The sequence below is a fragment of the Anomaloglossus baeobatrachus genome, chromosome 1 (genome assembly GCF_048569485.1).
Source record: "Anomaloglossus baeobatrachus isolate aAnoBae1 chromosome 1, aAnoBae1.hap1, whole genome shotgun sequence".
Lineage (NCBI taxonomy): Eukaryota > Metazoa > Chordata > Amphibia > Anura > Aromobatidae > Anomaloglossus > Anomaloglossus baeobatrachus.
The window spans coordinates 509,144,442-509,164,441 of record NC_134353.1 but is presented as its reverse complement, the minus strand read 5'-3'; the positions used below and the strand labels follow the sequence as shown (position 1 = coordinate 509,164,441).

The window sequence follows — 20,000 nt, the reverse complement described above, 5'->3', positions numbered from 1 at the left end:
CATATAGATGCATTGAGCGCTTGTGACATAACTATTTACTTCCTCCCAATCAGAAGTTACAGGTACAAGATGGCACCGCGGGACAGAAGCACCGCCAAAAAAGGATGAAAACTCAGAGGGTGAGTATAAGACAGGGGGCAAGGGACTTTAGTTTATATTTTAACATAACTCCAGGGTTAAAAAAACCCCCAACAACGCTGAAGTGGTGGTTAAAGGGAACCTGTACGTTTCCCCAAGTCCCCCTAAACCACCACTACTTTTTTGTTGAACTTTTTATCAACTTTGACAGAAGCCACTTTATGACTTATAGATGTTTGAGTCTCCAGAAAATTATTTTTATAACTGAGATGGCAATGTGCTAATTAGTCGGGGACTATTCATGAGTGCGTTGTTTTCCATGGACTAAACTTCCCACTAACCATGTTCTCACATCTTTGAGGGCTTGAGTGACATGTTTTTCAAGAGCAGCATCACCACCAGCTCTTCCTAGTAATTTGCATGTCCAGGGAGGGATCAGTGACGCAGGACTCAGGTAGCTGTTACCACTGAATTGTTGCAAAGCTTATGGTTGGATGAGCCCACCTCCCTGGGTATGCACAGTGCGCTGATGAAGGCAGGAAGTGTACAGCTGGATTCACTGCAAGTCTCTGTCTCAGTGGCAATAAGAGAAAAAATTTGCAGCATGTTGCGAGTGGCAGGGTATATCAAATCACGCGCATCCATACAAGTCTATGAATGCATGCAAAGCATTGGACTGCACTCGGATGTCATCACTGATTTACATCAACTCAGACAGTGGAGAACATGAATTATTTGAGTTCTCCATCTTCTCCACACGTGTTCTGATTCACACATACGAGAGAATCAGATCACAGTAAATGATGCTCAGCTCAAGCTCTGATCAGAGTTTGATCCGAGTGTCATTAGCTTAAGCTCTTGCATGAGAGAATATACACTTGTGTGACTCCAGCCTCAAAATAACAGCATGAGTATAGGTGGTAGAGAACAAGTGAAAACAGAACACAAATACGGGGGGCCCGATTCATCAAAACATTAATGTCGTAGTCTGGAAAAACCCTATAGCCTTTAGCGAGGGTTGCTATGGTCGCACAGGCATTTTCATGATTGTAATTTCTAATACTGAGGGTGTGTAAATGGTTAATTCGTTTATTGTCAGTGAGGTAAGGTGACGTAACGCGGACAGCTGAGTGAGCTGGTTTGAACCAGCTGTCGCGCGCCTTTTTTCCTTTTAAGATGATTGGCTGTTAATAATTTTATGCGGGAAATTCAAGTATAAATATGGGTGACTGACCTGTCAGCTGGCAGTCCAGCTGATGAAGATTGAAGAGACAAGACATGGAAGATCTCCTGCAGCAGCTGATAAGAAGAGCCGGAGAACGAGGCGGCGAGGAGTGGCTGAAAGCATGCCTTGAAGTCGCAGCTCCATCGGCATCGTCAGAGTCGGCTGAAGCGGTGCGGCCGGCGGAGGCGCCGCCGGTCGTGAATATAGAAGTGGCGGCGGAAGAGTCGGCTGACAAGAGTCTACGGAGGAAGAGGAGAAGAAAGGAGGCATACTCACCTCCAGCGGCGGCATCGCGGAAGAGCGCAGCGGAGCGAAGGAAGACGTCGGGTCCCAAGTCTCGCGGGGCGGCATCGCGAGATCAGCAGCGTCATCGCTCCGGGACGGGCGCCGCTACAGGAAGTGGTGCCGGGTCAGCTGATCCGAATGACAGGAAGAAGATGGCGGCGCCCATGGACCGGGGGCGCAGCAGAGGCCGGAGTGTTCAGCCGCTGCCCAAGCAAAAGAGCGATTCTAGGGCAGCGGCGGCGCTCGGGGCCTGGGTGGGCGGAATGCCTACTCCAGCGGCAGGGCAAGAAGAGGAGCTGACTGTCCGGAGTTGCCCCGAAGAGGAGCCGTTCGCTGTCGGGTCTGGATCCAGCGATGAGGGGTCGGATGGAAGTCTCCAGCATCCGGACGTAAGGAGGGGTGAGAAGCCTTCTACCCCTTTCCCTGCGCATGACATTTTCCCAAATAACATTAGGGACGTAGTGTTTAGTACATTAAGGGACATTTTTAAAGGTAATAGTCAATTACCTTTAACAAATTCAGTGGGCAGCAATAGAGTTCAAGGGATTCCTGATTCTTTCCTTAAAGAGGCTATTACATGCGATTTATCGCCACTTGGTTTTCATTTGAGTGCTTCTGTTAAGGAAAGAATTTGGAATGGGGAGTTTATTGATGTATTTACATTGTTACCAGTTAATAGGGAACAGCAGCATAGATTGCATAGGAAGGATGACAAGCAGGATAATGAAGATAAGAAAAAACCTTTTAGGTCTTTTAATAATTGGATTCAATCCTTTTCTATCTATGCTGCTGTTCTTGGGGAAAGGAGATCCGACTTATGTAGTGGTCTCTTTCAGCACGTAGACATCATACTTGAGGCCTACCGAAATTTTGGGGGCACGGCATGGTTGATCTACGACGAATCGTTTAGGCAAAAAATGTCAGTACACTCTCACATTAAATGGGGGGTGAAGGATGTGGGGCTCTGGTTGAATTTGATGCTTCCACAGAGAAATACTGGGGTTAGACATAACACTCAAAGTTTGAAGAAAGGGGTGTGTTTCGCATATAATGAGACGTCATGTAAATGGTTAAACAATTGTCGTTTTCGACATGAGTGCTCATTTTGTGGGGGAACACATCCCATGGCTAAATGCTTTAAAAAGACTGCCCAATCTAGTGCTCAGGGATCTTCACTCAAAGAGCAGCTTAGTAAAAGCATTGACGCCAGTGAAGGTGGAAAAAATGCGTCCATGGCTCGGCCTTTTCCCAGACAAGGCGAAGCGTGAGTTGGTCTTAAATGGTTTTACGGAGGGGTTTTTTGTGCCAGAATTTAAAGGGATAGGTTGTAGTATGTTTGAGAATTTGGCTTCAGTTAAAGAGTTTCCTGAAGTGGTTAGGGAGAAGATTGAGAAAGAAGTTGAGGCCGGCAGAGTTGCTGGGCCATTTAGTTCTCCTCCTTTTGATAATTTCAGGGTGTCCCCATTGGGTTTGGTACCCAAAAAAGAGGTCGGCAGTTACAGACTTATCCATCATTTGTCGCACCCAGTAGGTGGGTCATTAAATGATGAGATTGTCTCTGCCAGTACGTCTGTGAAATACGCGTCCTTTGATATGGCGGTTAATTTGGTAAGACGGTTTGGTAGGAATGCCTTGTTATCGAAAGCTGATATTAAGGCGGCGTTTCGGCTGTTGCCGGTGAATCCAACAGGTTTTAATTCGTTAGGTTTTTGTTTTGACGGGAAGTTTTATTTCGACATGTGTTTACCAATGGGTTTTTCGTTGTCCTGTTTATATTTTGAAGCTTTTTCTTCCTTTTTACAATGGGTGTTAGAATTTGAGTTACAGGTAGGTGGTGTTATTATTTAGATGATTTTTTGTTTGTTGGTTTTAGTCAGTCTTCAGTTTGTATGGATTTATTATTGAAATTTATGGAGTTGGCTCATTTGTTCGGTGTCCCTTTAGCATCCGAGAAGATGGTTTACCCGTGTTGTAGGTTAGAATTCTTAGGGATTGTGATTGACTCTACTAGAATGGAATGTATGTTACCGGAAGAGAAGGTTCTTAAATTAAAATACTTGATTGGTGTTATGTTATTAAAGGAAAAGACAGTTTTGAAGGATTTGCAATCCTTGCTGGGATCATTGAATTTCGCACTCAGGATCATTCCAATGGGCCGGGTGTTTTCCAGAAGCCTTTATGATGCGACGAAAGGGGTTAAGTCTCCGCGGTCCCATATTAGGCTTACTGTAGGCATGAAGGAAGACTTGGCTATTTGGTTTGAATTTCTCCAGGATTTTAATGGTATTACTTGTTGGCAAGAGGATTTTCGGTCATCAGAGTCCCTATCCTTCTTTATAGGAGTGGATTGTTTTCAAGGATTTGGATTAGTGCTTGCTAACCATTGGTCTGCTGGTGTCTGGCCGGAGTCATGGGTACTTAGTAGGATAACAAAAAGCAAGATAGTGTTAGAGTTGTTTTCAATTCTGGTAGCGGTTGTACTCTGGGGTCCGATTTTGGCGAATAAAAGGATAATTTTTCTTTCTGACAATCAGGGGTTGGTTTTTTCTATCAACACATTGTCCTCAAAATGTGTGTGGTCAGCGAAAATTTTGAGACATTTAGTATTAATGTGCTTGAAGTTTAATATATGGTTAAAAGCAGCACTTGATATGCATAAGAGTAAGAACACTGTGGCTGATTGTCTTTCTCGCCAGCAGTGGTTGCAGTTTCGGCATCTTCTCCCAGATGCCGACCAAGACGGAGCACCTTGCCCTACTCACCTTTGGGATATTCTAGGGGTTTGATTGGTGGGGCGATCAAAAATTCAGTGGCTGATAGAACATGGGCTGGCTATTCAGTCGCATGGAAGAGATGGTGTGATTTTTGTGAAGCTAGGAACTCGAGGTTTTCTGTAATTAATAGGGAGGTTGCTTTATTATTCATAGAGGGTTTATTGGATAAGAATATTAGTTATGCTTCACTGGCAAGGATTATTGCTGGGGTTTCATTTTTTCTGAAGTTGCATGGCAGCCCCCCATTGAATAGTTTCTTTGCAGTGAAACAAGTGTTAAAAGGATTAAAAAGATCAGGTTGCTGCCAAGACAAGCGTTGTCCAATTTCTTTTCATTTACTGGAGAAGTTATGGAGAACATTACCACTGGTATGTTATGATCCTTTGGAAACATGTTTATTTCAAACAGGTTTTGTGCTCATGTTTTTTGGTGCATTAAGGATCAGTGAGTTGGTAGCTATTAGCAAGAAACAGTTGTCGGGTTTAGCTGTCAGTGATGAAGCCGTGTTAAATGGTCAATTATCGATCACTATCCGGAAATCAAAAACGGATCAACTGGGCAAGGGTCGGGTCATTTCATTAAATAAAGTTCTGGGTTCAGAGGTATGTCCGGTGAGTAATGTAAATAGTTGGCTTCATTGCCGACCTATGGTACCTGGTTCCTTTTTAATACATGCTAATGGGGAACCAGTTACCATATTCCAGTTTAATAGCGTGTTGAGAAAATGCCTTCTGGAGTTAAATATAAGTACCCCAAAAATCTCTTCTCACTCATTCAGGATCGGAGCTGCCACTGAAGCGGCACTGCTCGGGTTAGGCGATGACACAATAAAGTGCATTGGCCGTTGGAAATCAAGGAGGTTCAAGACATATATTTGGCCTAATTTATTGTTTTAACCATTTTAATTTTAGGACCTTTGACGGTATGGATTGTAGGACACTCCTATATTTTTTGGGCTCAGAAGAGAGCTAGGCAAAGGAACTACACTGAGAATCTGTCATTTCAACGGGATTCTATTCAAATTTTTTGGTTTGGGTACAGGGGCCTTAGGTGGTTAGATCTGGGTGAGGTGCTGAATGATTTGAAATCCAGAGCACCTTTCCCGGATTTAATCATTATACATGTGGGTGGGAATGATATTGGGAAAATTAATACGCTTGAAATGCTTTTTAGGATGCGTAGAGATGTGTTTACTATTAAAAGCATGTTCCCTAAATCTACTTTGGTATATTCTGAAATGATAGCCCGGTTAGTTTGGAACATTGATGGGGGTTCTTTCAGGAACAAGATCAAAAAGAGGATTAATAGGGAGATGGAAAAAATGTTTAAAGCCGTCGGTGGTTTTTCTTATCGACACATTGATTTGGAGGATTTTTCACCGGGGTTATTCAGACAGGACTGGGTTCATTTGTCTGATATAGGTTTAGATATTTTTAATGTAGGATTACAGTCTGTGGTGGAGAGGTGGCTGTGTGGTTTGGGGGGGGCCACGACTTGTTAGTCGTGTCCTTGTGGGAAAAATCACCCAGGTTTCCTGGGTGGATTTGCTTGGTAATGGTGAAGTAGTGGTTGCATGATGGTGTAACATCATGCATTTTACAGTTTAAATATGTTGATGAGTTATTGGTAATTTTTTGTGTTGATTAATGTATGTATTGGTTACTCTTAATAAACCATCACGGCCACCTTTCTTCCACAAACTGCCTGTGTCTATTTATTTCATTAATTTATTAATTAGTTAAGTACGTGGGTTTTCTTTTTTTGGAATATGCCTTGTGCTACCATGGAAAAACCCTATAGCCTTTAGCGAGGGTTGCTATGGTCGCACAGGCATTTTCATGATTGTAATTTCTAATACTGAGGGTGTGTAAATGGTTAATTCGTTTATTGTCAGTGAGGTAAGGTGACGTAACGCGGACAGCTGAGTGAGCTGGTTTGAACCAGCTGTCGCGCGCCTTTTTTCCTTTTAAGATGATTGGCTGTTAATAATTTTATGCGGGAAATTCAAGTATAAATATGGGTGACTGACCTGTCAGCTGGCAGTCCAGCTGATGAAGATTGAAGAGACACCCGCCCGCCCGCCCCTTATTTATGGGTTTTTTGTCGTGATGTTTTATTAGAGGGAAAAATCACCCAGGTTTCCTGGGTGGATTTGCTTGGTAATGGTGAAGTAGTGGTTGCATGATGGTGTAACATCATGCATTTTACAGTTTAAATATGTTGATGAGTTATTGGTAATTTTTTGTGTTGATTAATGTATGTATTGGTTACTCTTAATAAACCATCACGGCCACCTTTCTTCCACAAACTGCCTGTGTCTATTTATTTCATTAATTTATTAATTAGTTAAGTACGTGGGTTTTCTTTTTTTGGAATATGCCTTGTGCTACCATGGCATAAATAGCTTTGAAAAGTCGCATAAATGTGGAGCAACTGGAAACTCCCCTGAAATAATGCAACTGTTGGCATTCCTGCTATTTTCGCACATCTGTGACAAAGCTAAGTGGAACTGAGGCATGACAGGAGTAGAGACTGAAGTATGATTTGGCGAAGTACACAAAGAGGTGCACGCCACTTGTCTGGTCCTCCAGATTCATGAAGAAGCACATCAGTCTTGATGAATCGGCCCAAGGTCTTTGTCTTGGTAAAAATTCATTTCTGCTGGGGTCTATGGGTGCTACGTACTATATAAATGGTCAGATAATTGATTCAGAAATAGGAGTAGCTACAAAACAATGTATGTTGACCATGTTGGCAATCATATTGGCGGTCACTCAGCATCCTTAAGGTAAATAACCAGTCTAATAGAATAGTAAATTTATGGATGATTGTTAATGAATCCACTTTTGTTAGTTACTTAGTGAAAAACCATATATGAAAAAAAACCTAAAAAAATATTTTATTGAATTCATTTAAAATCAGATATCCAAAAAACAAACACACAAATACAAAAAATGTAAAGTGCTACAGTTTATGAGACAGGATTTGGCCAATTGCCCTCTTACTTTTCCTACCTTGCCGTGGAGGTTGGCGTCCTAGTATTGCGAAACGGCACCCCCACTCAACGACGGCTCACCCTTCTTTCCCTGTGCTGATCTAAAACTGCAGCTAATCTGAGAATGTAGGAGTGCAAGGGATGCCTCTAACTGTTTACTTGTATCCACATTTATGACAAATTATGAACTGGTCATTCTCACAGATGGATTCAGCAGCACCAATTACCTAAAGGGATCCATAATTTTCAAGTCCCTAAATGTCTACAGCAGGGGTGGGGAACCTCCGACATGACATTTAATGCGGCCCCCGGGCACATTCCAGGCTACCCCAGTGCTCGAGCGGCACTCGCGCTTTTGCCAGCCGCCGGCCCTTTAAAATCCCAGTGCGTTCTGGGTAGATGATAGAATGTACGGGCTTTTTCCAGATCCTGATTGCAGCCCGTACTAGAATGTACGGGCTCTTTTCGGGACCTGACTACAGCCCGTACATTCTAGACTGAACCCGGGACTGTGCTCGAGTGCTGAGGGTTTACCTTGTGGGCGGGGTAAACAGCGCGCTGTGCTCCAGTCACAGAAGTGGTGCAGCAGATGCCTCCCTGCTGTACATGCCTCCCGTACATGTGCTGTGTGACTCCTCCTCCCCTTGTACTGTGAGTATGCAACCCATCGCTGCCCCCCATCCAGTGCTGTGTACCCCCTAGTACTGTGTGTAACCCCTCAGTGCTGTTTAATCTGTGCAGCCTCCTAGTGCTGTCAGTGCTGCCACATAGTGCTCTCCCTGCTGCCTCCTAGTGCTCTCCCTGCTGCCTCCTAGTGCTCTCCCTGCTGCCTCCTAGTGCTGTCACCTAATGCTCTCCGTGCTGCCTTCTAGTGCTGTCACTGTCAGTGCTCTCTGTGCTGCCACCTAGTGCTCTGTGCTGCCACCTAGTGCTCTCTGTGCTGCCACCTAGTGCTGTCCGTTGTGCCGCCTGTTGTGCCGCATAGTGCCGCCCGTTGTGCCGCATAGTGCCGCCCGTTTTGCCGCATAGTGCCGCCCGTAGTGCCGCATAGTGCCGCCCGTCGTGCCGCATAGTGCCGCCCGTCGTGCCGCATAGTGCCGCCCGTCGTGCCGCATAGTGCCGCCCGTCGTGCCGCATAGTGCCGCCCGTCGTGCCGCATAGTGCCGCCCGTCGTGCCGCATAGTGCCGCCCGTCGTGCCGCATGTCGTGCCGCGTCGTGCCGCATCGTGCCGTACGTCGTGCCGCATCGTGCCGTCCGTCGTGCCGCATCGTGCCGTCCGTCGTGCCGCATCGTGCCGTCCGTCGTGCCGCATCGTGCCGTCCGTCGTGCCGCATCGTGCCGTCCGTCGTGCCGCATCGTGCCGTCCGTCGTGCCGCATCGTGCCGTCCGTCGTGCCGCATCGTGCCGTCCGTCGTGCCGCATCGTGCCGTCCGTCGTGCCGCATAGTGCTGTCCGTTGTGCCGCATAGTGCTGTTCGTGCTGCCGCATAGTGCTGTCTGTGCCCGCCACTAGTGCTGTCCATGCTCAGCATCTCCTGTGATGTATACGCTCCTCCTGTGATATATACGCCCCAGTCCCTCCTGTGATGTATATGCCCCAGCCTCTTCTGGAATGTATATGACGCAGCCTCTCCTGGGATGTATATGCCTCAGTGTCTCCAGTGATGTATATGGCCCAGCTTCTCCTGTGATGTGTATGCCCCCAGCCTCTCCAGACCAAGACAAACCTGGAAAAGCAGTTGTGAGAAACAAAATGATCAATATCACCGAACATCACAGCCGCTCCAGCCACCACATTAGGGGTGAGTTAATTAATTGTTTGACCAAATATAGCCTGGTCGTTTTCAAGTTGATAATCTGGTGCGACCCCCGAAGGTTGGTAGAAAATTCCAAATGGCCCCCGGCAGTAAAAAGGTTCCCCACCCCTGGTCTACGGGAAAGAAGTATCCCCAATTTAAATAGACAGTATTAACTTGTATCCACTACAATTTACTGAGTGGTCAAAAATGTAAACGTTCACCAACCACAGCTATGGTGCCCACCCAAGTTAAGTACACTTTGAACACAGCATCTACCATGACAAACGTACTGAGGAGAAATTAGGCTTTTGTTCATGCCAATAATGTTATTAGATCGATACAAATTGCACTGATACATTTAGGATTATTGGTGTATACAAGGGAGTGATTATGGGGACAGACACTTCCCATACCATCCATGTTAAGGGTGCTTTACATGCTGCGAGATCGCTAACTATATATCGTCGGGGGTCACGTCGTTAGTGACGCACATCCGGAGTCGTTAGCGACATTGCAGTGTGACACCTAGGAGCGACGATCAACGATCACAAAAACGTCAAAAATCGTTGATTGTTGACATGTCGCTCCTTTTCATAATATCGTTGGTGGTGCATGCCGCTGGTTGTTCGTCGTTCCTACGGCATCACACATCGCTATGTGTGACAGCGTAGAAACGACGAACATCTCCTTACCTGCATCCACTGGCAATGCGGAAGGAAGGAAGTGGGCGGCATGTTCCGGCTGCTCACCTCCGCCCCTCTTCTGCTATTGGGCGGCCGCTTAGTGACGCCGAACGCACCTCCCCCTTGAAGGAGGGATTGTTCGGCAGCAACAGCGACGTCGCTAAGCAGGTATGTGCGTGTGACGCTACCGTAGGGATATTGTTCGCTATGGCAGCGATCACCACATATCGCAAGAACGACGGGGGCGGGTGCTATCTCTCGCGACATCGCTAGCAATCGCTAGCGATGTCGCAGCGTATAAAGCACCCTTTAGTCTTCGGTTTTATTTTAAGGGCTCATTTCATACATGTAGCCATTTGGCTTTTTTTTCCCCTCCTTCTGGTATTTTTGTACCACACTGAATTGGATATAGGAACCAGTGCCGTACTATGGGAATGTTTCTAATGATCTAGAGAATCAGTTGCTGCACCAATTGGATTTAATGCTGGATCAGAAAATGTAGCATATACGCCCTTATTCACCAAGACCAGTGTTGTTCACACTGGTCTTGACAAGGGGACATGGTGGAGTGGAATATGAAGTACATGATATTAACAGCTCACCTATTCCTTTTTGAGGTAAGGAAGATCTATATTCATTCAAATATTGGAAGTAAGGCTTCTGAGGATTGACTTCATAGTATCTGATATTCCCCTCTCCCTATTGAGAAATACAATTGTTTAGATTATTATGAACTTATATCATGTAGTGTGAAACAGGTTTACAAACACCTACCTTGCCTGCTAAATACAGCATATTGGTATCATTGTCAAAAAAGGGGAAGAGTACCCCTGAGGAGCCATCCAATTCCTCCTGATGTAAAGGCACAGAGAGGTCATCCTGAAATGTTAAAATAAGCATATATTATACACTGTACACAGTACTTTACAATATACACAAACCAAATACAAAATTACAAGAATTATAAAATAGGTTATGTGCGGATTTTGTAATAAAGGAGTTGACAAATGGCTCTGCTGTAAATGCATATGCCTCAACATCACAGTGTTAGCTCAAATGTGTATTAGGCTTTGTTCTCCTCTGAGCTGGAGACTCCGGGTGGAAGACTCAGACTCAACTCCAAAGAGCAGAAAAAAAAATGCATTCTATTTTTTTCCAGTAAAATGACTGACAACATGATGGCAACTCAAGCCTGGATACCATTGGTATCCATCATGTGACGGATCCGGCATCATCGTTATTTTTTTTTCCGTTCCTATGACAGAACAGGAAACGGAAATTATGTTTATTTGCTTAGGTAAAGGCTGCTGGGAACAGTTTACCTATAAACGCCCATTGATTGTTTACAATATACCAATTTGTGCTACATAGCAAGTATAAAGAAAAAAAATAAAGAGTAGGCTGAAAGATTGTTATAATCATTTGCCTCCACTAGAGGTCAGAAGTGCAACAATGTATGCACCAGTAGAGCTTAGGCCACTGACTTCATGCAACCAGCGCTAATGTCAGTAAAGTGTGTTTTTTAATGCTAAGAAAACAATGTACAGCGTGCTTTTCATTAGTCATATGTTATGAATATGGGGTATTTCAGCTCAGCTTGCATTTTATTATTAAAGCCTGGCGCATTGACAAACTATCGCTTCTCTTCACTGAATGACAGCTTTCTCCCGATTATTGGTCTACTGTTCATAATCAGCAACCTGTCCATCAGCAGAGGGTGGGCAGCTGCTCTTTGTACAATTAATTTCTGTCCACAGCTTCATGCTTTCATCAATTTGGCAAAATAAATGTAAACACACCCCTAGAAGAAGCTGGGTGAAACACACATCATGGTTGAGGGACATTCTGACTGGGACTCCATTTACTTATTTATTCAGGTAACCCAATTGTAACCTACATTATACTTGGTATTGTGATAGGTATGTAGGAACCTTGGTGTATAAGCTGAGCAACCAGTGGTGTGGATATTTATCGGTCATTACCGTATATAGATGCATGCACTTTAGTTATTGCACCACATGGTGACTGCAGCTTAACCCCTTCTTTTCCTTGGAACTCCAGGCTATCTATATGTTCCCTCATAGGTGTTTCCCCTACATAAGTCTCCCTTTTTTATATGTATTTTAATAAAGATTATTTTATTCTAATGTCTTGCATGAATCTCTTTTAGTAACCTTCGGATCATTTAAATTTCCCATGGTTGTGGTATAAATTAAATAGATTGTAGTACTAAAGGGTATCTGTAACTCCATTTGACACATTGGCTTCCTGTTTGCTGCAGCTCCAGTAATCAGCCACCTGAGCAGAAGAAACATGAAGCCAACGCTCAACACTACAGTGGAACGTCAGCAATTGGATACTGGGAGGCAACAGCTACGCTAATGAAGTAGGTAGGGCTATCTTCCGGGCACCATTCGCCCCATAGCCTGGAAGACCCCATTTACATAGAGGGATAAAAGATGTTTTATCTAAAAGAAGGTTTCCGATATGAGGCATACAGGCATGATTATTTTAAGCACTCTATTATCTGTATGTTCACATTAACCCTAGAACGCATACCTGGGGCCTTGCAGGCCTGCTAGGTTACTTGTTTTCTATTGTAGATTTCTATGGTTGCGCGTTCTAGGGTTAATAGGTTAGATACATCAAATGGGGTGACAGATTCTCTTTAGTATTGATGTGTAAATCAAACAATTGTGCCTTCACACTGCTTTTGGGGAGATCCACTGTCTCAAATATCTAAAGTGAAAAACGTTTCCAAACCCTTTTTACTAGGATCTAATCTCTCTTATGAGGGGAAAAAAAACACCCCACCCCATCCAGTGTGGATCTCAGTGTGAAATGTGAAGAAATAAGTGTTCCAGGGGGCACACAATCCAAGGTGCACGTGTCCGAAGAAGGCATCCATAGTATATAACTTGAATAAAGGACAGGCACTCCAAAACTTCCAAAGTTTATACGGATTTATTCCATATAAGCAAAATACAGGCGTAAAATTACATGTTTCGGCTATTAGTGAGCCTTTCAGATGTGTTTGAAAAAAAAAGGCTCACTAATATCCGAAACACGTAATTTATGTCTGTATTTTGCTTATATGGAATAAATCTTTAGAAACTTTGGAAGATTTGATGTGAAATGTGAAGGCAGCATATAGACTGTGTAATGATGTACCTGCCACAATAAGATAGTGTAGAGCTCCTTGTATACATCTACGTTACGAGCTACAGCTGCTGATATTACTGTAAGCTGATCCGCCACTAACCATAGCATTTAGTGGTATTAAACATACATGTGCTTATGCATTTATAGGCAGTAGTTTCTTCATTGTTTTGAGTTGCTGGTACAGTAAATACCATAGAATACCCAAGATCTTAAATGGAATCTGTCACCAGTTTTGTGCCACTCAATCTGATGGCAGAATAATGTAGTGACAGAAACCCTGTCACTTACAAGGCTACATGATGTAACGTATTTTTCGGACCATAAGACGCACTTTTTTTCCCCCCAAATGTTGGGGGAAAGTTGGGGGTGCGTCTTATGGTCTGACTGTGGCTGCGGGGAATGAGGGTGCTGCGGTGGAGCGGGTCATCGGGGGCACGAGCAGGCTACTATAGCAGCCTGCCGTGACCACGTGTGCCCGCTCATTACATATGCACGCCTATCCTCCCGCCCATTTCTCAGCGCAGAAGCCGGCGCTGACAGGTGGGTGGGAGGACGAGCGGGGACGCGTGCATAGTAAAGAGCCGGTCCACATGATCACCCCTGGCAATTACAGCCTGGAGTGATCATGTGCGGCTGTATTCACTGCCCCCCGCACATCATTATCAGCGCGGGGTGCAGTGAATCAGTACACTCACCCGTCCCCGTGTGTGGAGCCGTTCCCCCGCAGCACGCGATGTCTTCCTGTCTGTGCCGGTCAGCTGATCTGTTCTGGTCAGCTGATCGGCACAGACAGGAAGACATCGCGTGCTGCAGGGGAACGGCTCCACACACACAGGTCAGCGGCGCAGAGAGGAAGATGATCGGTGCTGGAGGGAGTGAGGAAAAGGTGAGTATAAACGTTTGTTTTTTTTTCTCTGTGCTATAGGATACAGGCCATATACCAGGATGGTATATGAGCACGATGGGGGCATATAGCAGGATGGGAGTATATGAGCAGGAGGGATGGGGGGGTATATGAACAGGATGGAAGTATAAGAACAGGATGGGAGTATATGAACAGGATGGAAGTATATGAACAGGATGGAAGTATATGAGCAGGATGGATGGGGAGTATATGAGCAGGATGGATGGGAGTATATGAACAGGATGGAAGTATATGAACAGGATTGGGGGTATATGAACAGGATGGATGGGGGGTATATGAACAGGATGGGGGTATATGAACAGGATGGGGGTATATGAACAGGATGGGAGTATATGAGCAGGATGGATGGGGGGTATATGAACAGGATGGGGGTATATGAACAGGATGGGGGTATATGAACAGGATGGGAGTATATGAGCAGGACGGATGGGGGGTATATGAACAGGATGGGGGGTATATGAACCGGATGGGGGGTATATGAACCGGATGGGGGGTATATGAACAGGATGGGGGGGTATATGAACAGGATGGGGGCTATATGAACAGGATGGATGGGGGCTATATGAACAGGATGGGGGTATATGAACAAGATGGGGGTATATGAACAAGATGGGGGTATATGAACAGGATGGGGGTATATGAACAGGATGGGGGTATATGAACAGGATGCTGGTATATAAGCAGGATGGGGGTTTATAGCAGGATCATATACAAGGCAGGAGGATCATTACCAGGATGGGGTACCTTAGTAGAGAATTTGGGGACATTACCCCCATAACAGTGTCAGCAGCAGATCCTCGCCCCATAACAGTGTGTCATGACCACATTTTTTTGCTTAAAGTTTTATTTTCCTATTTTCCTCCTCTAAAACCAGGGTGCGTCTTATAGTCCGGTGCGTCTTATAGTCCGAAAAATACGGTAGTTTTGATAAAATCACTGTGTTATCAGAAGGAGATTACTAAAAAAAAAAACCCCAAAAAAACAAACTGTAAACCTGCTGCCATATAGTCCTCTATATTCATGAGTTTTGTATAACCCCGCCTCCTCTATTGATTGGCATGTTTCTGCCTATGCAGTGTATGCAGAAATCAGTTGTGTAGACAGGGTTACACAGAGCTCAGCATTCAAGGAACTGCTAGATATGCAGCAGCTAAAATAGTGATTTTATCAAAACTTCAGCAAGCAGCCCAATAAGTGAAATCACTGGAATGAAGGTCTCCGCCCCTACATCATGACGCTCTAAGATGGGTCAGCAAAAAGATAGTGACAGATTGCCTGTAAACAGTCTAAAGGAGAATGCGACAACAAGATACACTAAGATGTGTGTCAAAGTAAACAGTCATTTTACAAGGCAATAATAATGAGCGCCAATTGACTAGTTACAGTTACATGCTACAATTATCAGGGGGGCTTGATACAAACTATTTGTATGAACACTCATATCACAGGTCATATAGTTGGAAGAATATCCCCTGCTTACATGATGTGCTCTCTATAAACAATACTTTTAGATGTTCACATAAAACATGCGAACAACAAACAAGCGTTTTGTCATTCCTTAGCTTGACACGTTCATGTGGAGCAATGATCAGAAACAAGCATTCATATACAGTTAGGTCCAGAAATATTTGGACAGTGACACAATTTTCGCGAGTTGGGCTCTGCATGCCACCACATTGGATTTGAAATGAAACCTCTACAACAGAATTCAAGTGCAGATTGTAACGTTTAATTTGAAGGTTTGAACAAAAATATCTGATAGAAATTGTAGGAATTGTACACATTTCTTTACAAACACTCCACATTTTAGGAGGTCAAAAGTAATTGGACAAATAAACCAAACCCAAACAAAATATTTTTATTTTCAATATTTTGTTGCGAATCCTTTGGAGGCAATCACTGCCTTAAGTCTGGAACCCATGGACATCACCAAACACTGGGTTTCCTCCTTCTTAATGCTTTGCCAGGCCTTTACAGCCGCAGCCTTCAGGTCTTGCTTGTTGGTGGGTCTTTCCGTCTTAAGTCTGGATTTGAGCAAGTGAAATGCATGCTCAATTGGGTTAAGATCTGGTGATTGACTTGGCCATTGCAGAATGTTCCACTTTTTTGCACTCATGAACTCCTGGGTAGCTTTGGCTGTATGCTTGGGGTCATTGTCCATCTGTACTATGAAGCGCCGTCCGATCAACTTTGCGGCATTTGGCTGAATCTGGGCTGAAAGTATATCCCGGTACACTTCAGAATTCATCTGGCTACTCTTGTCTGCTGTTATGTCATCAATAAACACAAGTGACCCAGTGCCATTGAAAGCCATGCATGCCCATGCCATCACGTTGCCTCCACCATGTTTTACAGAGGATGTGGTGTGCCTTGGATCATGTGCCGTTCCCTTTCTTCTCCAAACTTTTTTCTTCCCATCATTCTGGTACAGGTTGATCTTTGTCTCATCTGTCCATAGAATACTTTTCCAGAACTGAGCTGGCTTCATGAGGTGTTTTTCAGCAAATTTAACTCTGGCCTGTCTATTTTTGGAATTGATGAATGGTTTGCATCTAGATGTGAACCCTTTGTATTTACTTTCATGGAGTCTTCTCTTTACTGTTGACTTAGAGACAGATACACCTACTTCACTGAGAGTGTTCTGGACTTCAGTTGATGTTGTGAACGGGTTCTTCTTCACCAAAGAAAGTATGCGGCGATCATCCACCACTGTTGTCATCCGTGGACGCCCAGGCCTTTTTGAGTTCCCAAGCTCACCAGTCAATTCCTTTTTTCTCAGAATGTACCCGACTATTGATTTTGCTACTCCAGGCATGTCTGCTATCTCTCTGATGGATTTTTTCTTTTTTTTCAGCCTCAGGATGTTCTGCTTCACCTCAATTGAGAGTTCCTTAGACCGCATGTTGTCTGGTCACAGCAACAGCTTCCAAATGCAAAACCACACACCTGTAATCAACCCCTGACCTTTTAACTACTTCATTGATTACAGGTTAACGAGGGAGACGCCTTCAGAGTTAATTGCAGCCCTTAGAGTCCCTTGTCCAATTACTTTTGGTCCCTTTAAAAAGAGGAGGCTATGCATTACAGAGCTATGATTCCTAAACCCTTTCTCCGATTTGGATGTGAAAACTCTCATATTGCAGCTGGGAGTGTGCACTTTCAGCCCATATTATATATATAATTGTATTTCTGAACATGTTTTTGTAAACAGCTAAAATAACAAAACTTGTGTCACTGTCCAAATATTTCTGGACCTAACTGTAAATGGTTGTTTAAGGGCGATTGGCATTAGTAGCCATGTGACCGCTTAAAGAGGTAGGGTTCAATGCCAAAGAGTTGTGCCTCATACCTGACATTCACCGACTTCTCCCGTCATACACTGTGTACGCTCAGCAGCGGTCAGGAGGATTTGTATGGAGTGGGCTCACAGGCTCAGCCCCTTGCATATCCACGGTGTGCTGGCTGTTCTACACAACATAGACCCTCTGGTATTTGCGGTGATTGGAGCTAGTCCTGATAACAGCAGTTTAAAGAGAACCTGTCGCCAGTTTTCTGCCCTATAAGCTGCGGCCACCACCACTAGGCTCTTATATACAGCATTCTAACATACTGTATATAAGAGCCCAGGCCGCTGTGTAGAACATAAAAATCACTTCATAATACTCACCTAAACGCCGCTACGGTGGATTTGGGTCATATGGGTATCTTCGTTTTCCGATGCTGGCGCCTCTTTTGCCCATCTTCGTCCTCCATCTTCTGAAGCCGCGGTGCATGACGCGTCCTACGTCATCCACACTTGCCGGCATTGAGGTCCTGCACAGGCGCACTTTGATCTGCCCTGAGCATGGCAGATCAAAGTATTGTAGTGTGCCTACGCAGAACCGGCGAGTGTGTATGACGTAGGACGCGTAATGCACTCAGGCTTCAGAAGGAGGACGAAGATGGCCGAAAAAGGAGGCGCCGTACCCGGAGAAAAGAGATGCCCACATGGCCCAACTCCACCGAAGTGACCGTTTTAAGTATTATAAAGTGCATTTTACGTTCTACACAGCGGCCTGAGCTCTTATATACAGCATGTTAGAATGCTGTATATAAGAGCCCAGTGGTGGCCGCAGCTTATAGGCCCCAAATCTGCTGATAGGTTCCCTTTAACCCGCATTACTTGCCAATGTGAATAGAGACTATGGCAGCTAAGATATTAGACAGGTGAAGAAGGCCCTTTGTTACCCCTAGTTCCCCATGATAATATTGTGAACATTTGATGGGTTGCTCAAAAACAGCTTTGGGCCCATGGGGAAGCCTCAATTTAATCTTTGATATACAGCTCCCAGATTTCTATGTACGCCTCAGATCAGCAAATGGCACTTTAGTTAGAATAGAGAGCTGCTATATGCTGAGATATGCTTTTTGATCTGCCTTGTGCTATAAAGCAGTTTTGTTCTTATATATGAATATATATTATTGTGCAAAATGAATTAATGCCATCTCGGTCCCATAGAGATTCAAAATATTTTAGTCTTCATCATTTGGGAGATATCTAATAACACGTACTTGATCCCAGAGGGCAACTTGTCTGTTATTCCACTGAGATGCCCCAGCTGAAATCAGTTTCTTCTTGGTTCCCAGAAACAAAACTTTGCTGGCTTTGTGATTCTTACCATCCGATTCCTATAAAACCAATATGTATAGAATAAATAAAACTACTGTGGCAAGATCACAAAATATATTAAAAACACAATAATAGTATAGTAAAACATGCAGGGACGTATCTTTTAGAGATGATGAACCTTTGGAAACTCAGTTCGGAGGGCAGAGTTGAACTTTATCTAAACTTGAACCGAACCTCAATGGAAGTCAGTAATTGGGCAGTTCGCGTCTTCTGCCTACATGCAGCCATAAGCAGAACACTTCTGGGGGAGGGTGGGTGTTGTGGTGGGTTTTTTTTGTTTTCTTGTGTGCGCACAGTACATCTCATCACGCTGATTTTACCCTCAGTGCAAGCCATTCAAACACCTCAAGCACTGGGCTGAGCATCAATCATACCCAAGCACAGCACGGCTTGCTTCAGTGGTTTGCACTCGTAACTCACCCAAACTCTTGGGGGGTGTTTTGTAGCCTGTGGTCAAACCACAAACATCAAGTTCGCTCATCTCTAATCTCGGGATACAATGTCACTGATATAGAAAGTAAATCTATTGAAGATGGTGTGGACTGTGCATTTTCTACAAAGTGATGAAAGGTTGAATATTTCAGGCCATTTTTTATAGTTTTATCAGTAGAAGATTGTCACTAAAGGGCTGGCAACCCTGCTACCATGTAGTCCTCCATATGATATGATCTCTGTACAGCCCCATCTCATCATGAAGGCTGGGGACACATGGGCTTTATTGCGAGTCAATCGCATAAAACTTAGCTCCCGCTCTGCTGGAGAGTAAAGCGGGCTTTACACGCTGCGGTCTCGCTACCTGTCCTGCGACGTCGCTCTGGCCGGCGTCTCGCCTCCATCCTAAAGGGGCGGATCGTGCGGCGTCACAGCGACGTCACACAGCAGGCGGCCAATAGAAGCGGAGGGGTGGAGATGAGTGGGACGTAAACATCCCGCCCACCTCCTTCCTTCCGCATAGCCGGTGGACGCAGATAAGGAGATGTTCCTTGCTCCTGCGGTGTCACACACAGTGATGTGTGCTGCCGCAGGAACGAGGAACAACATCGCTACTGAGAAATAAGCGATTTTTTGTTATAGAACGACCTCTACACGGCAAACTATTTTTGCCGCTTTTGCGATTGTTTTAGATCGCAAAAAACTGTTACACGCTGCGATATCGTTAATGACACCAAATGTGCGTCACAAACAACGTGACGCCGACGATAAAACATTAACGATATCGTAGCGTGTAAAGCCCCCATAAGTCGAGTGTCATGCCACTGTGCTGCGATCCTGCGATCATAGCACAGCCGCGGAGGACAGGGCGGGCACTGTGGAGGAGAGGGAGGGAGTAATCTCCCCATCTCCTCAATTATCAGCTAATGTGATTCTCGCACTGCACTCGCATTACTCCAGTGTAATGCAATTG

At 44.6% G+C, this 20,000-nt stretch overlaps 1 protein-coding gene across 1 annotated transcript in view; it reads right to left on the bottom strand.

Moving 5' to 3' along the window:
- Nucleotides 1–20,000, bottom strand: part of CORO2A (coronin 2A) — a 287,230-nt gene that overhangs the window by 40,951 nt on the left and 226,279 nt on the right. The window contains exons 6-8 of the mRNA XM_075316071.1: nucleotides 18,478–18,594; nucleotides 10,614–10,718; nucleotides 10,442–10,538 (exon numbers count right to left, since the gene is read on the bottom strand). Of these exons, the coding sequence (XP_075172186.1) occupies nucleotides 10,442–10,538; nucleotides 10,614–10,718; nucleotides 18,478–18,594 (319 nt within the window). The remainder of the gene's footprint in view (nucleotides 1–10,441; nucleotides 10,539–10,613; nucleotides 10,719–18,477; nucleotides 18,595–20,000) is intronic.